Source organism: Manacus candei, unplaced genomic scaffold, assembly GCF_025592945.1.
Source record: "Manacus candei isolate 608988 ecotype Guabito, Panama unplaced genomic scaffold, ASM2559294v1 h1tg000046l, whole genome shotgun sequence".
NCBI lineage: Eukaryota > Metazoa > Chordata > Aves > Passeriformes > Pipridae > Manacus > Manacus candei.
Genome location: NW_026138094.1, coordinates 7,420,663 through 7,439,810, shown reverse-complemented (window position 1 = coordinate 7,439,810; position 19,148 = coordinate 7,420,663). Strand labels below are relative to the sequence as shown.

Sequence of the window (19,148 nt, the reverse complement as noted above, 5' to 3'; positions counted from 1 at the left end):
TGACGCCGGACGGAAGCCGGGCCGGGCCGCTCCCCGCGGGGCCGCCGTTGCCACGGGACGCGGCGTCCTTGGTTACCGGCCGGGGCGGCCGCAGCGGGGATGGGGCCGCCGCGCTGCCTGTGTGAGATCTGCTCCTGCGGGTGAGTAGGTTCCGCTCCCAGCAGATTCGCGGCCGGCACCACGATCTGCTGGAGGGCAGGAAGGCTCCGCGGAGGGACCTGGACGGGCTGGAGCGATGGGTCGAGACCGACGGTGTGATGTCCGACAAGGCCAAGTGCCGGGTCCTGTCCTTGGGTCACAACAACCCCATGGAGCGCTACAAGCTTGCGGCAGAGCGGCTGGAAAGTGGCCCAGCAGAAAAGGACCTGGGGGTGCTGTTTGACAGCGTCTGATCATGAGGCAGAGTGTGCCCAGGTGGTCAAGAAGGCCAATGGCTCCTGGCCTGTGTCAGGAATAGTGTGGCCAGCAGGACCAGGGACTCGGCACTGGTGAGGCCACACATCCAGTGCTGTGTCCAGTTCTGGGCCCCTCAATTCAGGAAGGACATTGAGGTGCTGGAAGGGAGTCCAGAGAAGGGCAATGAGGCTGGTGAAGGGTCTGGAGCACAAGTCCCATGAGGAGCAGCTGAGGAAGCTGGGGTTGTTTATCCTGGAGAAAGGGAGGCTCAAGGTGACCTTATAGCTCTGTACAGCTCCCTGAAAGGAGATTGTAGCCAGGTAGGGACATTCTCTTCTCCCAGGCAACAAGTGACAGAATAAGAGGACACAGCCCTAAGCTGTGCCAGGGGAGGTTTAAGTTGGACATTAGGAGGAATTTCTTCACAGAAGGGATGACTAGACATTGGAATGAACTGCCCAGGGAGGTGGAGTCACTGTCTCCAGAGGTGTTTAAGGAAAAGCTGAATGTGGCACTTGGTGCCACAGTCTAGTTTACATGGTGATGTTTGGTCACAGGTTGGACTTGATGACCTCAGAGGTCTTTTCCAACCTGGCTAATTCTGTGAGCAGTGCCCCAGGCCACCAGGGAGTGGGGAGGGTGATGGGGCCTCAGGGCCCCAGCAGAGTGGGGGTCCTCCCCCAGGAGGTGGCAGTGGGGCCACTCAGCACTCTGGGCCCACCTCACAAAGTCACCCTTGATCTCACCTCCCCTCACACACCATGGGTTACATGGGGGTCCCTTGCCTGGTCACAGCTAATATTTTTAGCAGTGGGAAGGTGGAAAATGAGTAACAGCCCCATTTCAACAGTTTCAGGCTTCCCTCTTTTCTAGAAAGGGATCTTCTCAGTAAATATGAAGCAGTATGTTTACATTTTAATCAGGTAGGGGTAAAAGAAGATCTTAAATGCACTAAAATGGAACACAATGGAGAGAGTCTTTGAAAGCCACCCAAACTAAATGTCAGGATCAGGCTTTTCCATAAAGCCAGCTCCCATTGAAGGACTGCACGAAAGGAACCCTTGGATGAGTTCTCATAGCCTTGTAAGAAACCTGTGCAAGCACTGCAGCCTTTAAGAGAGGTTTATTAGATCTGCCTTTCTGCCCTCACACCCAGCAGCACTCGCCACTGTGAAATGAAACACCACTATTTCTTCACATTCAATGGTCCCACATAGAGAGAAACAGTTCATCATTGTCCTATAGCCTCTTTGGCCCAGGGAGGCTGGCACAAGAGGGTACAGTAGACGTTTTTTTTGTTTAAAATAACTATTTCAGGTCTATAAGCAATATTATTTATGCCATAGGGAAAAAAATTCACAAGTCAGGTTTCTCAAAATAATAAGGGACTTAAACCTCACAAAATTCAGCTATATGTTTATAGGTATCAGTCACAACTGTTAATATTTTCAATTTCCTAATTTCTTCTTAAAAAAAGCCCAAACAACCAAACCAAAACCAGAAAAATAATCATCATAGGATTCAAAGATTCAGTCTTCAGTATTAAAAAAAGATCTAACAACTATATACAAGAAGAATCATAGTAAGATCCCAAGAGTGGGCTCAATTTTTTTTTTGGAGTACTGGGCCAACCCTATGGCTGCAAAGGGTACCATGAACTACAGGTTTCATATCAAGGTCTGCAGCAGACACACTCTTTATATGTTTCTGTCTATCTGTTGATGAGTCACCTTTTTTCTAATCTGTAGACAGAGATCAGAGGCAGGCAGTGAGCTCCTCACATTATTTTTGGCTGAGACTCTGGCGAATTTTGCCCCATAAAATTGTTTCAAAAGTCCTAGATTAATGAAGAGTTGGAAAGCATTGTTTTCATGATGAGATAACAAATCTGGCTTAGGCTCAAGTATAAAGATGGTGAGATAACACAATGAGAGAGCACAAAATAAGGTTCAACTCAACTGAAAATTCTCAATCCAAAAACCTAGTTTAATAATACAAATAATTGAATTAAACATGCAGAAAGCTTGTGGTTTAAAACAAACATCACTGAAGTTTTTACAGTCAATAGAATCTTAAGCCATTATTAGTTTAGGCAGCACACTGTGTTTGCTTCAGTGTATAGTGTTTCTGTTTTTAGGGGAAGGCTGGTCACTTGGCAGTGTTACCTGGATATTGGAATGCATAAACATCCTAGAAGAGATTTCAAAGCAAATATAAAGATCTAATGTTTTGTACAAATTATCATTTAGCTATTTGCAGAAAATTTTGTGGACATAAAATTACTGCTTAATTCTAAATAATAAAATAACAGGAAACAATCTTTCCTAGTTTTTCCCAGAAGAAAAAAAAAAAACACTAAAAAAACTTATAAATACAGGGAGAAAAGGCAGTACAACAGAACTTTATTCTGCCTTCTCTAATACAGGATGTAAAATCTGGCTTCCAAAGAAGAAAAAAGCCTCTGTGGGAGATGACCTCTCTGCACTCAAGAATAGTATTTGTCTGCTATAAATGATACATAAGATGTATACAAAGATGCATACAAAAGCATAAAAGATACATGAAAGGTGCTTACAAAAGCATAAAAGTTTAGTTTTGAGGTACAAAAATAAACTACTGCTTTATCTTCTCTGTCTGTCAGCTACCCCTCACTTACTGCATTTTTGTTATCATTATCATAAAGATCTAGATTCTGGAATAAATGTAAATTAGAAGGAAAGAGGAAGATCTCTCTAAAATATCTCTAAAATAAGCCATCATACTGACCACATGGAAATAACATAAACCCCCAGTAAAACCGACCAGATCTCCTGTCAACATTAGGAAAGTAGATAACTCCCAAAAATAGTGTCCATCCATCATTTCTGTCTTTCAGACCACAGCATGTGTACTGGCAGTTAAAAAATAAAAGTTTTGAGTTGGGGGGGGCTTTAATAAGTTTTTTATTATGATAAACATTAAACTTTTCTCATTATTAGTCTAGTTCTCTGGGAGGAAAAGGATTTGTGGGAAAATTTCAAGGGTCTATCTAGCATTGCATAAAAACAAACGTATGTATGCCAGGCCCTAAATAAGTGAAATGCACCAACATTCTATTAAAATAACCAGAACAACAGCATTTGGCACTAGAGAGCTCATACACTGTCACTTCTAGTTAGCTGAGATTCTGTTCAGACCTTATGCAAGCCACAAGTTAGTTGGTTTCCCTCAAAGAAGAGAAAGAATAATAATCCATCAAAGCAGGCACCAGTCAGTCATGGGAAAAGGCACATTCTCACCAAATTAGTTTGAATAATCAGTAACTCTGGGGTTGAAATTAAGATAAATACAAGGAACAACAAGTTAAAAATAATCAGTGTTTCAAGGAGTTCTGGCCAAACATATTTCATTTATCAGAGCTGCAATCTGTCTTCTCTGAGGATTTGTAGCATTGTGATGGCCTATATAAAGTTATTATCTAAATGAAAACTTTAGCTTTAGCTGCTGGACAACATCCTGGAGTAGATTTATCGGTTTACCGAAAATACCCTGATCTCTTCTCCAAGTCAAATTCACATTGATATTAAGGTAATTTTACATTGTTATTTAGGCCCACTGAAAGTACTTTCACAACACAGAGTAGGATGGAGGATCTTCCTGAGCAGTCTCATCTGATTCAAAGTAATTCTGTACATAGAGTCTGCTCAGAATTATTTCATATACTAGAAATGACTGGGATGAAGGACATTTTTAGATCAGCCACGAATTCTAATAAAATCACAAAAATCTCTTTTCTTGGAGAGAGAGAGAGTAGATAACTTCCATTTCTGGGTTAAAGCTACCAAGAACTACAGGGTCACTCTGCAAGTAATTATTTTTCTGGTGTCTGTTTTTGTTTGTAGCATGTCCATTCAGCAATACTGACAACCCTGCTTCGCAAATATTCAGAGTTCAGTCCTTAAAGACTGGTGACACTAGAGGAGAGGAGGCTTTTTTGTTTCATGATTGGTCTGGATCAGCATATGGCAAACTGAAGATTGTCACAGTGAAGTTTTTGCAGATGAATAGTGTTTGTTTCAAACTCCTTTGAATTTTATGCCAAAAAAATACAAGAAGAACATTATATTTTGATAACCTATATTTCAACTAGCTTTCAAAGCATCCAATGTTTTTTGTTTCTGCATAGCTGTTACTTTTAGAAGCTCTGTGACACAGCATATGCTGTTTATACTTTCTGAAAAAAACATTACAAAGGTGAAAACTGAGTTTCATGACAAATGTAATGACAAGCAAACACTGTGCTGAGAAATAGCACACACTTACCTCCTTGTTTTCCTACCTTTCCTGTTCTTTCCCTCTTCTTCCTTTTTCCTTTTCCTTCTAAGTTCTGAAAAGATCTCTCAGTTGTTACTTGACTTGATTGAAAAGGAGTAAGGACCTTGGGCTTTGAAAGGATCTGGATTCTTAGACAGGGCTACTTCATTTCTCATTTTTTGAACTACTGAGCTGGCAAATTCAGGCAGCACAAACTAATCCCAGCTTTAGGATCTCCAGTCTCACATAACTTCTTGTAGTGGTTTTTCCATTTTCATTTTTCCATTTTCCCAACAGGAGTCCTTCGTGTCTGTTTCTGTATTCCATTTTACCTTGCTTTAATTTATTGTTTTTCTTTTTGGTAGTGAGTGCTAGCTAAATTTCTCCACATACCTTTGAACTATTCCTTGGATATCTACCTTCCTGAGACTTGAATTTATTTGTACTCAGTCAGAGCTGTACACTTTTACCCTTCTGGATTTTTAGATACTTTTGCTTTTCACGTACAGAATTTTACAATACTTTTTATTTGAAAAATTATTTACTGTTTTTTTCCCTTTGCTATTATCTGAACCAGTATTGCAAGTTGTCAGCCAGAAGGAGGAAGATCTTTTGTTACATATTTCCTTGAGGGAGAGCTCAAACAACAATCACTTCAGCCAGAGAGATGGGTTTTATGCAAATTAGAATGAATATAACAAGATTTTCAAAACAATAATAACATGTAAATTTTAATTTTATGAGTTATGCAAAACAACAAGGTGTAAGTCAAGAATTGTCATGGTATACCTTTGAGCACAATGGTGTCATTGATTTAGGCATCAATGACAAGCAGGTGTAATTGAAATAAAACCTATTAAGAAAAAGAGATGTTTACTTCTAAATAAACATGGATTTGGGATAGAATTCAGTCAGTCCTTGGAGAAAAAAAGGGTTAAAAGTCAGAAATGGTCTGCAGAACACCAGAGATTCCACACCACTAAAATTTTAGTCAGAAAGTATTAACGATAGTGGTGAAAATAGGTGAGATGTACAGAAATAAAAAGACAAGTGATAAGGGAATACAGTAAAAAAGAGGCAGTATGAGACAAGAAATGTAGTTAGCAATCTTTACAAGTAAAACTAATAATATTGATAAAGACTAAAGACAAGAGAGGAAAGCCATCCTGGTGGTAGCATCATTGAGAGGACTGAGTTCAACTCTGTCCATCCCTTGTACTCTGTAGCAAGGACTAACTCACATCTGATACTGTTTTTATTGATGTATTAGTGTGCTGTGCTCTGGGACCCGGGCCATCAGCCATCAACATTTTGTGGTTTTCTCACTCAGAACTAAGATTTTAAACCAAACCTACTGACACTGTTCGATCTTCCCCGTTTGTCACTCACTCCCAGTAGATGGTGTGTGGGTTTTCCCCTGCAACGAAACTATTCCGACCGATCTCCCCCGCTGTGTTTTGCCCAGGCGCCATCGCTGCTGCCACAAACGCACGAAGATTTACGACGATGGGCTGCCACCGAGCCACAGAACCGAGTATGTGGACAACTACCTCGGCTATGGCAACATCTGCCCGCCCAGCAGCTGTAAGCCAAAACCTGAGTTCCAACAGCACCGCGGCAAAATGGACGGAATCTCCATATTTAAGTAAATATGTTGAAGCAACGCGTTTTACCACTGCTCTGTGAAGTTTTTCATGCTTTCTTTTTTTAAGGGGGGAACTAAACAGTGCACTGCTGTCTTGTCAAAATGCAACCGTTGCATCCTTTACGCTTTTTGCATATTTAAGGGATAGATTTTGAGTACAGAAATACGGCTGCCACAGAAAGGTTGTAAAAAATAGCAAAGCACACGTGCAGAAAGATTTGTGTTATTTACAGTATCCTTTAGCCTGTAAAGATAATGTAAAATTTTTGTCTTCGTTTTCAGCCTCTTTAGGAAATCTAGGTCTTGTGGAGCCTGAAAAGCTGGCAAGCTGGGGAACTTTCTGTAATACACATGTGGAATCTGAGATAGTGGGAAAATGAAATCTTAAGAAAAAGGATTTTTTTTTTTTTATTCATAGTTCTAAATTATTAGTTTCAAGAAAGCAAGCTGTAAAGGGGTTTAGGAGTTCTGTCAGTGCACAGACTCTGATGTTAAGCTTACAGAATTAGAGAGCATCTATCAAAGAGAAAAAGATATCACTTATTCATTGTTAGTGATGTGACAGGCACACCAACCTTTACTTTTTCCATTATTATTTTTCTTTTAAGCTATGAGGGCAACAGGTGAAACTTCTTTGTTTATTAAAAAAGAGACATAAATAAAAAACCCAAATGCCATTTTGTCAGATTGGTCATGTACTGTATGGACTGTTTAGACACCCATATATATAATATACACCCTTTTAATGTAATGTGCCCATATAAAAACAGTGGAATTATGTTTCTGATTATATTCCATTCTCCTCATGCCATTAGTAAATGCTACCCCTCGTATTAGTTTGAGCTTTGCTCTGCTTCTGCTTCCTGAATCATTTCTTTGCAAAATTACAGCAACTTTGTAAGTCTCCTTTCAGATATTTTAAATAATATTTTTAACCTGTGTATGAGATTCAGAGTGTTGAAAAAGTTGCTTCACCACTTACCTTTGAAAACAGGCTCTATCATGCATCAGAGCCCCTTGAATTTATGTACTATAGTTTGCTTCCCTCTGTGCTACCCCTCTAACATATGACATCAGAATGATTTTTCAGAGTAAACATCTTAAGCTGTCATTTTTCCATATAGTGGAAAAAACCTGACTTCTTCGGGGAAAAAAAAGTAGGTTTTTTTTAACCAGTCTTTTCTTTTTCCCCACTTCAGAACTGATTATTTACCGTATGATGTTGTGAAGAGACCTTTTCGGGCACCAGCAGAATACAGACCAAAGTCGGGAAAGATTGACCTGGGGACCATATACCAGAGAGATTATAATCCTCATAAAGTAGGACCAGTGACATTAGCAAGACCTCGAGAGAGAAAACACACTACAGATGCAAAATTGGATACCATACCAACCTATCGAGGTAATGAGATATGCCACCTACAGAAAGAGAAATAACCAAGATGAAGGGAGTATTCTGAATAATCTACATTAGAAACTGGATTTGTTAGTTTGGGACAGAGTAAGACATAACAGAAAGCAGGTCATAATGCCTTAAAATGTTGAGCACTCCAGCTGTTCAGGGGTGCCTCTCTGAGGTTTTCTTGGCTAGAAGGAAATTCTAACATACACTTGGTTAGGCTATCTCAGGCAAAAGTGGATTGTAATTAGAGTGCAATATATCTTTCAGTTAGTTTTAGTTCATGTGACATATTTTGCCACAGAGTAGGTCAAAAGTGGATTTTGGATTTCTGCTTGTGTATGTTATAGCTTGTGTATGTTATAGCTTGTGTATATATCATCCTAGTAAGGATCTGTCTTGACACAAATTATTCTATTACAACAGTCAGCAGAAAGGAGCTAAATCTCCTTTTATGTCATTCTGGGAAGTGACCTTGATAAACTTTACACCACTAGAGAATTTTATACATATGTTACTGAATTTGTTACATGTACTGCATTTTTGCCAGTTAAAAGTAAGTAGAAATAAATTACAAGATACAATCTACTGAAAATCAAGATGTTCCACATTACGATACCATTGGTATCAAAGAGATAGTTGAAATAAAAAGGATCAGATGTGGGTATTAAAACAGGAAGTTAGAATTCTTGGTGTGAAATGAGCAGAGGAGAGAGTGCAGTGACAGAAGAGCTGGAAGGATAAAATGTAAGAAAACAGTCTCTTTAAAATCAGTTATACTGCACTAGCTTCTTCAAGCTTAGGCCTCTGCTAGACAGAAATGCATTCATGTAAATACATTCTATTTATATTTATTAATTGTAAATAGTTACAAGGAAATGTAAATATTTCTATTTAGCATGCACATAAGTAGTAAGTTAGCAAATAATGAATAAATTAGCCTTGTCCCAGCACACAACTTAGACAGCATGCAATTGCTTTTTAAAATTTAAAATGCATGTTAGCAACATGAAACAGGGAGTAAGGATGAAGGAGTGAAAAAACACTGAAACTAAGTACAGGAATTGCAACCCAAAAAACTGATTTCAAGTGTCTGTGAAGAAGTTTAGACTGGGCAGTAAGTTTGGTAAGTTTTGTAACTATAGCAGAACAGTCTGGCAAAGAAAACAAAAATCCCAAGAAGCTTTAAAAGGATGTAACGTTGATATGGAAATTAAGAGATGATTCTATCAAGCAGTTGTGAACATGACCCATTGACCTATAAGGTTCCTTTCACTCTTGTATACTTGCATAAACTTCTAAGTAAAATGGAAGATATTGTATATAAAACTTGTATAGGGCTATTTTCTGTATAAAGCACACACTAAATAAGCACATGCAAAATTTTTTTTCCTTGAGAAAATAGTCAAAACAAGGCATCATGTACACTTCTGTCTGTTAATTACACACTATAATAGAAGACAGTTTTGCCGTATCACGAACATGCAGATAAAATTATCATTCTCACTTACATCCATTTTCTTTGTTTTGCAAGATTTAATACCAGAAGAATTTGTCCTAATTTTAAAGGAATAGTCTTAAGAACACCTGTATGGTGGAATTTCGGTTTTGCCTTACAGATGACTATAGGTTATGGGAAGCTCAAAGAACGGAATCTTGTAAGGTGGAGCAGACGTACCAGCCACCTACAGAGAGGTTTGGAAATCCTTCCACATTTCAAGATGACTACATTCCTAGGGAACCGAATCCCCCAGAAAGTTTTAAACCTCCTGCAGCCAAGCTGCCAGATGGGCCTTTCGATGGGAACACCATCCATCGCACTGCTTATGTTGTTCATGAGATGGAACCACGATTCGTAAGACCAAAGGAAGAGTACAAGCCATGCGACCAACCCTTTGAAGATCTCACAACCCACCAGAGAGACTTCAAAGGGACACCTGGGCAACAGGCAAAAAGCTGCAAGCCTGAACATAGAAAAGTTGGATCTGATGCTCCTTTTAATGGAACCACTGAATTCCAGGATCGTTATCAGCCAGTGCTGGTTTCCTTGCCTGAGTTCCGCAAACCCAGAGAGTACGTTCCACCCACAGACAAGATGGATCTTAACTCCACGAACCGTCTTGACTACATTTCACATAAGATTTCTCCTGCTGCCCCAATAAGACCACCTCATGGAAGAAGAATCAGTGCCCCTTTTCAAGGGAACACTACTACAAGAGAAGACTTTAAACCTTGGAGCATCTGCCCGCGAGGGCTTATTAAGAAAGAACAAGAAATTCAAAGACCCACGGGAAAATTTGCTGATTTAACTACATTCAGATCTCACTACATACCACTTCAGGGCACTCCAGCTCAAAGTTGCAAACCTGTACATACTGTAGGTCTAAATGCAGTTCCTTTTCAAGATGAAACTCTGTATCGCGTAGATTACACTCCAAAGAAAACAGAGATCTGCCCCGCACATCATCCCTCTAACCTGGGTTATGTCTATGTAAACACAGATTCTCAGGGTCACCAATTCTTCCGCCGCTTGAGTCCAGAACCCTCCGAGCCAAATTGTAATCCTATTCCAAACGAAGTAGCTGTGACATAATACTGAAGTGCAATATTTCAAGCACCCTGGTGAAAAAATCGGAATCCAACTTGTTCAGTTTTTCTTTAAATAACACTGAAAGCAAATTAAATAACGCAAATTTTGCTTTTAGAAGTTTGAAGAAAACCAAAGCAAAACCAGAAGTTTATTACAAGACCAATAAAGGTTTGCCAAATGCTCCAGGAATACTACATCTTACATAGTATCTGTCCTTTTTTTGATTGTACATTCTGATTTCCTTGAATTCTCAGATATCATTATGCTCCATCTCAAGCATATGTATTGCACATTTAATTCTTCCAGATTTTCTGCAACCAAATGATTGTATTTGTGAAATAGCAAGTGTCTTTTGATGGTAATGTCCTTTACAGAAAGCAAATAATGCTATCTATAATAATCTAAGTAATCAGCAATAATCTCAGTAATCTGGTAAAGTCTTCTTCTTTACATTTTGCTGCCCAAATCACAAGATAGAATGCCATGACACATTTCTAAAAACCAGGCTTTAGCTTTAGTCATAGATACTTTTCCTTCATTCCATTCTAAAGTGAGTATAAAGGTCACACTGTAATTTCCGGTAGCAATCAACAAGTAGTAACCTTGGTCTTTTTCTGTATGTGTAGTTGAAACCATTCAAACACCAAAAGCAGATCATTAGACTCTGTTTTCTTATTTCCCTGATCATGCTCTTTCAGCCTTACTTCCTAAAGTAACAAAACTGATGCAAAGCTCTGGCCACACTGAAACCCTCAGTGCACGTGTCCTCAGCAGTTAAGTAATTTTTAAACCCAGTGTACAAATTCAATCAAATGTCACAATGAGATTGCAAAGATTTTTTTTTTTTTTTTTTAATTTCTAACGTAGATGGTGGGGAAGCAGAGAGAATCAGGCTCAAAAGGTTAACATCCACCACAGTTTGATCCTGCTCTCTGATTTTTAAAGATAAACAGCCGGTTATCACTGCCAGAGTTCACTGCAGAGGCAGTCTGAAGGAAAAAATGGCAGAAAACTGTACAGGTGTAAGTAGAGATAACAGAAAATAGTGTAAACTCAGTTTAAAAAAGAAATATCAGCCAAGATGTAAAAATCTGTAGACAGCCTGGCTTCAGTCTGTCTGCTCTTCAAAGAATTGCTTGTTCCAAATACACAGAAACCAAATTTTTTACAGACATTTTATATGACTATGCTTCTGTATGAGATATTTAGAATTTTCTCTATATATCCTTAGCTGATTTTGGGAAATCTAAATGAACCAATTAATAGTTCTATGATTAACTGTATTATCATGCTCTATCACAGTACTCCAGTATGATTTTTTTCTCAGTATTGCATATCTTATGCCTATTGGTGTAGAACAGAGTTCTGCAAAATTATGTGCCTGTACTTCACAAACAAAATCAATCATAAAAGGGCTAAGAGCAACGATAGAAATATTTTTAAAGCAGGAACTTGGTCATATGAAAGCAAGAAAGCTGAACTGGACATATCAGCTGTGCACAAAAGCATTGCATGAGAGAGATCCAGACATCATTAGAGCATCAGTCACTTTCAGACAATTCTTTTTTCATACTGTGTTTTGTAATATGACTTATTCTGTTAATGAAACAGCAATTGTTATACTTTTCTTTCTGAAGATTATTCACGTCCCTCAGACTGTGAATGAACAAGGACAATGTAAATCTGTGAGATCCTAAAAGTAGGACAGGGAAAAGTCCAGCTCATTGTCATCTTCCTTTACCACAGAAGAAAAACTTATGAACACCCCTTTTAGTCAATCTCTGTCTGGCCACAGCTGAGGAAACAACAAAGTCAAACCTTTGCACAGTTACATCTACTCAGGTCCATATCCTACACACAACCTTGGTACCTCTTGAGCAGTTTACAGAAGCTCCTAATGCCTTCCAGCTCTCTTTTCTAGGGAGGGAGAAATGCAATCTGAATCCATGAAGTTACACGTGCCTGCATGTTCTGATCCAAATGGCTCTTCCTCTGAGTCTGTGAGTGAGCCCAGATGCTTTTTTTAATTTACACAGCTGTTTTTTCAGTTCTGAAGTCACTTCCCTCCCCTAAGTTATGGAAAGTAATTTGTTGCCACCTACCAGCACGGTACAAAAATTTTGAGAGGAAGTGGAGGGCATATTCAGATACATTTAACAGTTCCTCTGCAGATGTGTTTAAAGACTTTTAGGGTGGAGGGGCATATTGCCTTTCATTTTGTCCTTAATGTTTTCTCCTAAATTTAATAGTGAAAGAGAGAAGTCGTTATTACTTTACAGTTGAAAGAGCCACAACATATTGATGGTGCTTCCAGAAAAAGCATCAAATGATACTATAAACCTTCAGACAGTATTCAATACTTGATATCAACTTTTTCATAAGCAACATATTATTGAAATGCAGATCAAATGAAGAGCAGGCTGGAAAACTAATATTTTTCCAAAATAACAGCTGTTAAAAAAGCATTTTATGATGTCATGCTAAACCAAGATGTAAAAGCAGAGAAGTTATTCATGGATTCAGTTGCTATTCTAGAAGAGCTTTCCATGCACTCTGCCATACAGCAGCAGGCTGCACAGAATCTTTACTTTGTTTTCAAGACTGCAAAAAGGGAATGCACTGCTGAACCAAAGGAAAATTAAACAGACCCGTGCACCTTTGCCAATATTACCATCTAGGATAACTCTGTAACACCACCATCCACTGCTAGACATTTATTTTCTATTTAATAAAATTTTTTAAAGGCTTTTATTGTTCATACTGTTTATGAGACTCTTCTTTCTAACGACTATTACCTATATTGGATATTCTGAAACAACTTCTTTTTCATGTAGCTATTTTCACCACTCACTAAATATAAAACATGGAGCTGTTCTGTAGGATCTAAATGAACCCTGCTTGGTGAAGGCCCAGCAGAGAAATGTAACTTTATTCCACCTTTTACAAGTGGAATCAGAATCCTGATTCTAGATTTCAGTGAATCAGAGCTGACTTGTTTGAATTTTGGCAAATTCTCTTCCTTCTTTTTCACTCAGGTTACATCTATGTTATCTCTTAACAGTAGTGCAAACCAGACTGTAGTGAAGCTGAGAATCTGTCTGATAAGCTGTTAAAAATACGAACTGAGGCTCTGAAAAAATCCCAGAATGATGGACATAGGAAGTCGATAAAATAACAAAGAATGAAAGCATGGCTACCATGAAAATCACAGTAATAAACAATCTCTGGGTAATCGCAGTGTCGAATAATCAAATTATACTTTATTTCAGAAATATCAAAACTACGTTCAAGAAGGCTAAAATCTTCAGTTACTGGAGAAGCAATAAAATAATCTACAGAGGAATGTCATGCCAATTGCAATAAGAAACATTTACAGCACTGCTTCTGTATAGCATGCATAATTAATCAAAGACAGAGTTAACGCCACAAAAAATGCTATGTGTTAACATTTGAAAACTTTAAATATAAAGGGAAAACATGAATAAGAAATTTTGGTAATAAGAAAAAATATACGTCCAAAAATCTTTATTAAACACTGTACAAAACAAAATATTGCACTTTTAAATCAGACAATAAATATCTACAAAAGTATCTTACAAATGTTTTATTTTAATTTAAAAAAACGGCTTAAACAATCAAGACCCATTGCTGATTTTAAAGGTAATGATCAGGAATATCCTCTCCTTGCAGTCAGCCCTGGACTCAACAGTCCACCTTAAACATTTTCTATACAGTAGTGCTAACCTAATTTTCAGTGATGCAAACCCTGTGCAGGAATGCTGTGTAGGAACTGCTCTAACAGCACACCCGCTCGCCAGCCTGGAACAGCTCAGTGGTGTAACACAAGAGCCAAGTCAATGCAAGCACTCAGGCCTCCAATATGAGCAGTAGTTTGGAAACTACAAAAGAAAAAAAACACATTTATTTTCTGCCTCCTGTGGGGTTCCCTCTGCTTACAGAACAAATCAGACAACCTGCAATATGGAAAATAATTTAGCCAGGAATATCATAATAAGAATTTATCAACTTGCAAAAGACTCAGATGGTTAATGGTCATGATGAAAAGTCATCTTGATGGAAAACTGCTCAAAATAGGCTTCTTTCACTTGTTTATCTTCATAATTAATAGTTCCTCCTTGGACATTTTTCCCCATTAGTGGAGAAAAATAAAATGATTATTCAAGACAGGAAATCTGACAGCCCTGTTTGGCCAGTTATTGGCTCCCCATTTGACTTGATGTGCAAGAGAACAGTGATCACAGTTTCCTTCACAGTTCTGACAAGGAAGCCTTCTGTCTAATTTATTATCAGTACTGAAGTGTAATCGTGCCAGAACTTCAATCGTACTTCAGAGACTGGAATTAGAATAGAAAAAACAAAAAATGACACCTCATTTATTCAAAACAGCTTTGAAAATTGTATTAGCATCTATAGTGTCTTTTACTGCATACACATAAGTACAAGCATGAAAAGTTGAATGTACTTCTGTGTATCCATCTCACAGCTAATATCAGTAAAACATATCCTGTGAGATCAACCCTTCAGCTCGAGCTGTTTATGAAAATGAGGTTGCTGCCAAAAATTTTACAACTACAGGCCACAGCTTCTACAAATTTAAAAATTGTGTTAAATATAATAAAAAAATTGAAAACCTAGGGGTCAATAGTTGCTGCAAAATTTCTCAAAGTATTTTTGTGACATTTTCTCTTAAGTTAAGGACAGTAAGCCCTATCTGCTGTTTTTAGGTAATGATTTTTTCCCCCTGATAAAATTATAATGTGATGGCCTGTAAAATTTTACAGATGATATGCCATGATATTATCTTGCTAATCCAGAAATGAAAATGTTTAAAACATTAAAAGTTCCATTGCAAAGAGTGAATAATAAAAGTTCCCAGAAAAAATATCCTGTCCAGCACATCAATCTGTAATACTGTTTTTTTCATTAGCCCCACGTTTCCATTTAATTGTTACAACTAATGTCTCTTTTACAAGTATATACTTCAAGCATGTTAGATTAATGGATCTCTCTTCTCATCTCTTCACTGCAGCATCATGAACTTGCCATAGAGGACTTACATTTCTTGACATGATTGACAACATCTTTGTTTGTAGGTGTCTATCAAGCATAACTTTAGTTGCTTTACAAATGTACAGTAGTGAGTTGTATCCTTGCATTCGCCTTCTGAAAAATATATTTAGACATTACAAGGCTTTATAATGAACAAAAGAGAAACAGCAGAACTTGTCACTGTAATTGTAAACAACTGATGGATTCCTGGTAGCTTTGTAATTATTTCACTGTGCATTCCTAGCAACAGTGAATTCAAAGCTAAACAAGGTCACAAGAGGTGTGATCTCACTGTATTCATTTACTTATTGTCTGCTTCAGAACACTACCCCATCTTGGAGGAATTAACAGCTTGCTCAGAGACCTGTGAGTCACAACTGGCACAGTCATGTAGGGAAGTTTGCAAAAAAACAACTTCCTAAATATCCTGTTTCTAAAAGTGCTTTTGAGGCTTTAATATCAAACTGGCCTACTTAGAGAAAAGTAACCCCAGGATTATGAAGTGCTCCTTGGAGAGGATAGTTTTACCTTTGATGTACAATCAAATGCTTGCAGAATCATTAGTGTACAACTGTGAGTCACTTTCTAATATAACTGCTACAAACTATTACTATGCTCATATTTAAATAAACATTTACATACTGCCACAGGATGTGACATTGCAGTGTTGCCAGGTCACTGGTCTCTTCCTCCATCCACAATACTGATCAGCCACAGGTTTATTACTCTGTCTGTGTACGCAGTACACTCGTCTTGACTGAAATCCTCTCCCACAGTCCACACTGCAAGGCCTCCAAGGGCCTGTCCTCCAGTAGACATCACACGCCTCTGAAGAACAGTTTCTTCTGACAGGAGGCCTGTGGAAGGAAATAAGTGGCAGTTAAATCTTTGCTTTTTTGCTAAACCCTTATTCACAGAATGATATACCCGATGCTGGAAGGGGCGTCTGGAACTGATTAGCCCACACCTCCCGCTCATAGCACAGCCTACTAGACCAGGATGTTCAAGACCATCTCTGTGTTTTGAATATCTCCAAGAATAGAGGCTCCACAACTTTTCTGGGTACCTGTTCCAGTTTTTTCTTATATTTAAGTTGAATTCCCTGGATTTCATTTTGTGCCCATTCATCACACCTACTCACTCATGAGGGAACAAAGGACAAGGCCCTGTTTCTTTAAAACAGTTTCTCAGTCCTGGAATAGAAAAAGTGTTCTACTTTAGGAAAACTTAACTGACCCTGAAAACTGCATACTGGATGCTCCAAGTTCTTAGTGCATAACCTCTGCACTCAGGGGTTCCTGAATTCATCCAGTATCTACAAAGGCATAACTGTTACTACCTTCCTTCCTTGTATTTGGTACAAAAGAATTTGCATATTTATACTGCACTGACAATCCTGTACCTTTAATTTGATCATCTAAAGAATCTAACTTGTAACTTTGTCAAACTGTTTACCTCTTTCTTTCATCACAAAAAGAGTTTGGCACCAAAGATCCATTGCGAAGTTGACATATAAAATGACGATGCTGTAAACCTACAGGGCGGCCTACACAGCGACCAGAACACTGCAAATAGAGAGAAAAGGGTGAGGGGAGAGAAGAAGAAACAACCAAATTAATAACAACAGAATTACCCTCCTAGGCAGCTACTCAACTACAGCTACACAGCCCAGCCATAATTCTTGCTCTGTGTTTCTCCTTCTTCAGCCCTATCACACCTCAGTTCAGATAAAGCCTAGATGTTCTGGATTCTCTGCATAGAATTTCACCAGGACACTGACTTTCCTGCTTATTTCTAAAGCTGAATCCATTGTCTGCTCTCATAAGGTCATAACCCTACTGCTACAACATTCTTTTTGTACCTCTGACAATCACAAACTTGCTTTGCTGAAACCTGTATCGGGAATGTGGCAACAGAATTTCTAAGTCATTACTTTTCACATCAAATAGTAAATAGTATTGCCATTTAATGTTAATAATTATAAAAATTGTATCAATATGAACACAAATTTACTGCATAAAGGAAGAAACAGAAAATACAGGAAAACTGTTCTAGGCACTAAATATTGTGGCAACTGCTGTTGAAGCACATTTATATGTCTTTTTTGGGGACTTCACAAGTACAGCTTTGCAACCTGTGTTCTTATAAGACTGCAATAAAAGCAATATACTAACTTGGAAAATGAAATACATCATAATGGCTTAGCTTATAAAATATACTGAAGTTGATACTCTGGTTTGGGGTCAAGTCTTCAACAAATAAAAGTTGCTCAGATATCACAAAATGAAAAATAAACCAAACCAAAACAGACACACACAAAACCAAAAAAAAACCAATCAACCAAAAACCAAAAACCCCCAAACAAACAAAAAACCCAAACCAGGATTTCTAATTGACTGGTCTGAAAGGTAATTACAGCTACTGCCACAGGGCTCCTCCCCTGTGCAAGAGGACAGATGTTCAGCCGATGGTGTTATGACACCGACACACTTTTATAATACATGGAGTTTCAAGACAGACGCTGTAAGTTACCTGTCCCTTTGTCTGTATTGGCCCCACTGAACACGAGTGGCCCGTGCAGGGTTTCCTTCCCACAGGCCGATCCCTGTGTGTACAAGCTCCTGGCAGCAATGCCAGCACGCTGCCGTTGGCTTTTAGTTGTTGACATGTGAGTTGTCGATGGCGGAATCCATTGCCACAGGATGCAGAGCACTCGGACCACGGACCAGCCACCCACCTACAGGAGGCACAGACAAATTTATAGCAGTTAGTGCAAACTTGCTGGTAGCTCACAGCAATTGTTGGCAAATAAAAATCAAAAGAACCTGTCATTGCAAGTTTTTGGATGTGAGAACACTTAGAATCAGCTTATTCAGTTAAGCAAGATCTTATAAATGTGGTTAACTGATGACTTAGCATATATGCTAACGGAAATTACATTGCCTGTTACCATGCTAGGTAAGCCCTACAGACCCTGCTGGATGTGACATTTCAGAAGGAAGGACAGTGTACTTTTCCATAACTTATAAAATGAATGGTACCAATTTATTTACTACTAAGGTGACAGGTGTCATAACTCATCCAAATTTATTGCATGGAGATCTTGCTAGATGATGGCTCAAGCAGAACATGTTACTTATTGATCAGAAGTTGCAAAGATTTAGTCTGTCTTGGCAGCTAGGAACAACACTGGGTAGGCAGAAGGTGGTAATACAATGTATTTAGTTGATCTTTTCATAGATCTAGGCTAGAAATACAGAATGGGACTTCATGTGTAGCACAACTGTGATAACAGGAAAAATGTTCTATTCTCTTCAGCAATTACTTAATTTTCTTACATTCAAGCAGCCTATATTCCTTCAAGGAAGATTAATCTTTTACAGCCTGCACCCTTGCATTTCTCTCTCTTTTAAAGTGCAAGTATTTTTGCAAACATTTGGTGCAGCACATGCACAGCAAAGCACAAATTAAGTACATACTCAAACCCTTATATTTGCTTAACTGTACTTCTATGCTGTGACAGAAAGAAGTCATTAAACACACGAAAAACACTTTGAATAAAAAGGGCCCATGATGGCACTGACTGTATGTTTAAAGTCTTTATAATTCTATGGGTACTTTCTAAAGAGCTGCCTTGGGATGAGAAGGTTATGCAGAAATCAGTAAGCGTGGAAATGAGAAGGGAAGTCTGGACATTTTGCACTTCCCTCCCAGGTCAGTAATCACAGGGAGAGGAGAAGTTATAGGCACCAAGA

The 19,148-nt window shown here is 38.5% G+C and overlaps 2 protein-coding genes across 7 annotated transcripts in view; one reads left to right on the top strand and one right to left on the bottom strand.

Annotated features, from left to right (window-relative positions):
* Nucleotides 1-35: 35 nt before the first annotated feature.
* Nucleotides 36-10,500, top strand: SAXO2 (stabilizer of axonemal microtubules 2). Its single transcript, XM_051796630.1, has 4 exons — nucleotides 36-140; nucleotides 6,155-6,334; nucleotides 7,534-7,736; nucleotides 9,353-10,500. The coding sequence occupies exons 1-4, from the start codon at nucleotides 100-102 to the stop codon at nucleotides 10,324-10,326; spliced, it is 1,398 nt and encodes a 465-aa protein (XP_051652590.1). The 5' UTR covers nucleotides 36-99; the 3' UTR covers nucleotides 10,327-10,500.
* A 3,063-nt stretch (nucleotides 10,501-13,563) lies between these two features.
* Nucleotides 13,564-19,148, bottom strand: part of ADAMTSL3 (ADAMTS like 3) — a 180,295-nt gene continuing 174,710 nt past the window's right edge. For all 6 annotated transcript variants that reach the window (XM_051796581.1, XM_051796584.1, XM_051796585.1 and 3 more), the window contains exons 28-31: nucleotides 17,926-18,130; nucleotides 16,849-16,958; nucleotides 16,036-16,250; nucleotides 13,564-15,507 (exon numbers count right to left, since the gene is read on the bottom strand). In XM_051796581.1, coding sequence (XP_051652541.1) covers nucleotides 15,398-15,507; nucleotides 16,036-16,250; nucleotides 16,849-16,958; nucleotides 17,926-18,130 — 640 coding nt within the window. In that variant the 3' untranslated portion in view covers nucleotides 13,564-15,397. The remainder of the gene's footprint in view (nucleotides 15,508-16,035; nucleotides 16,251-16,848; nucleotides 16,959-17,925; nucleotides 18,131-19,148) is intronic.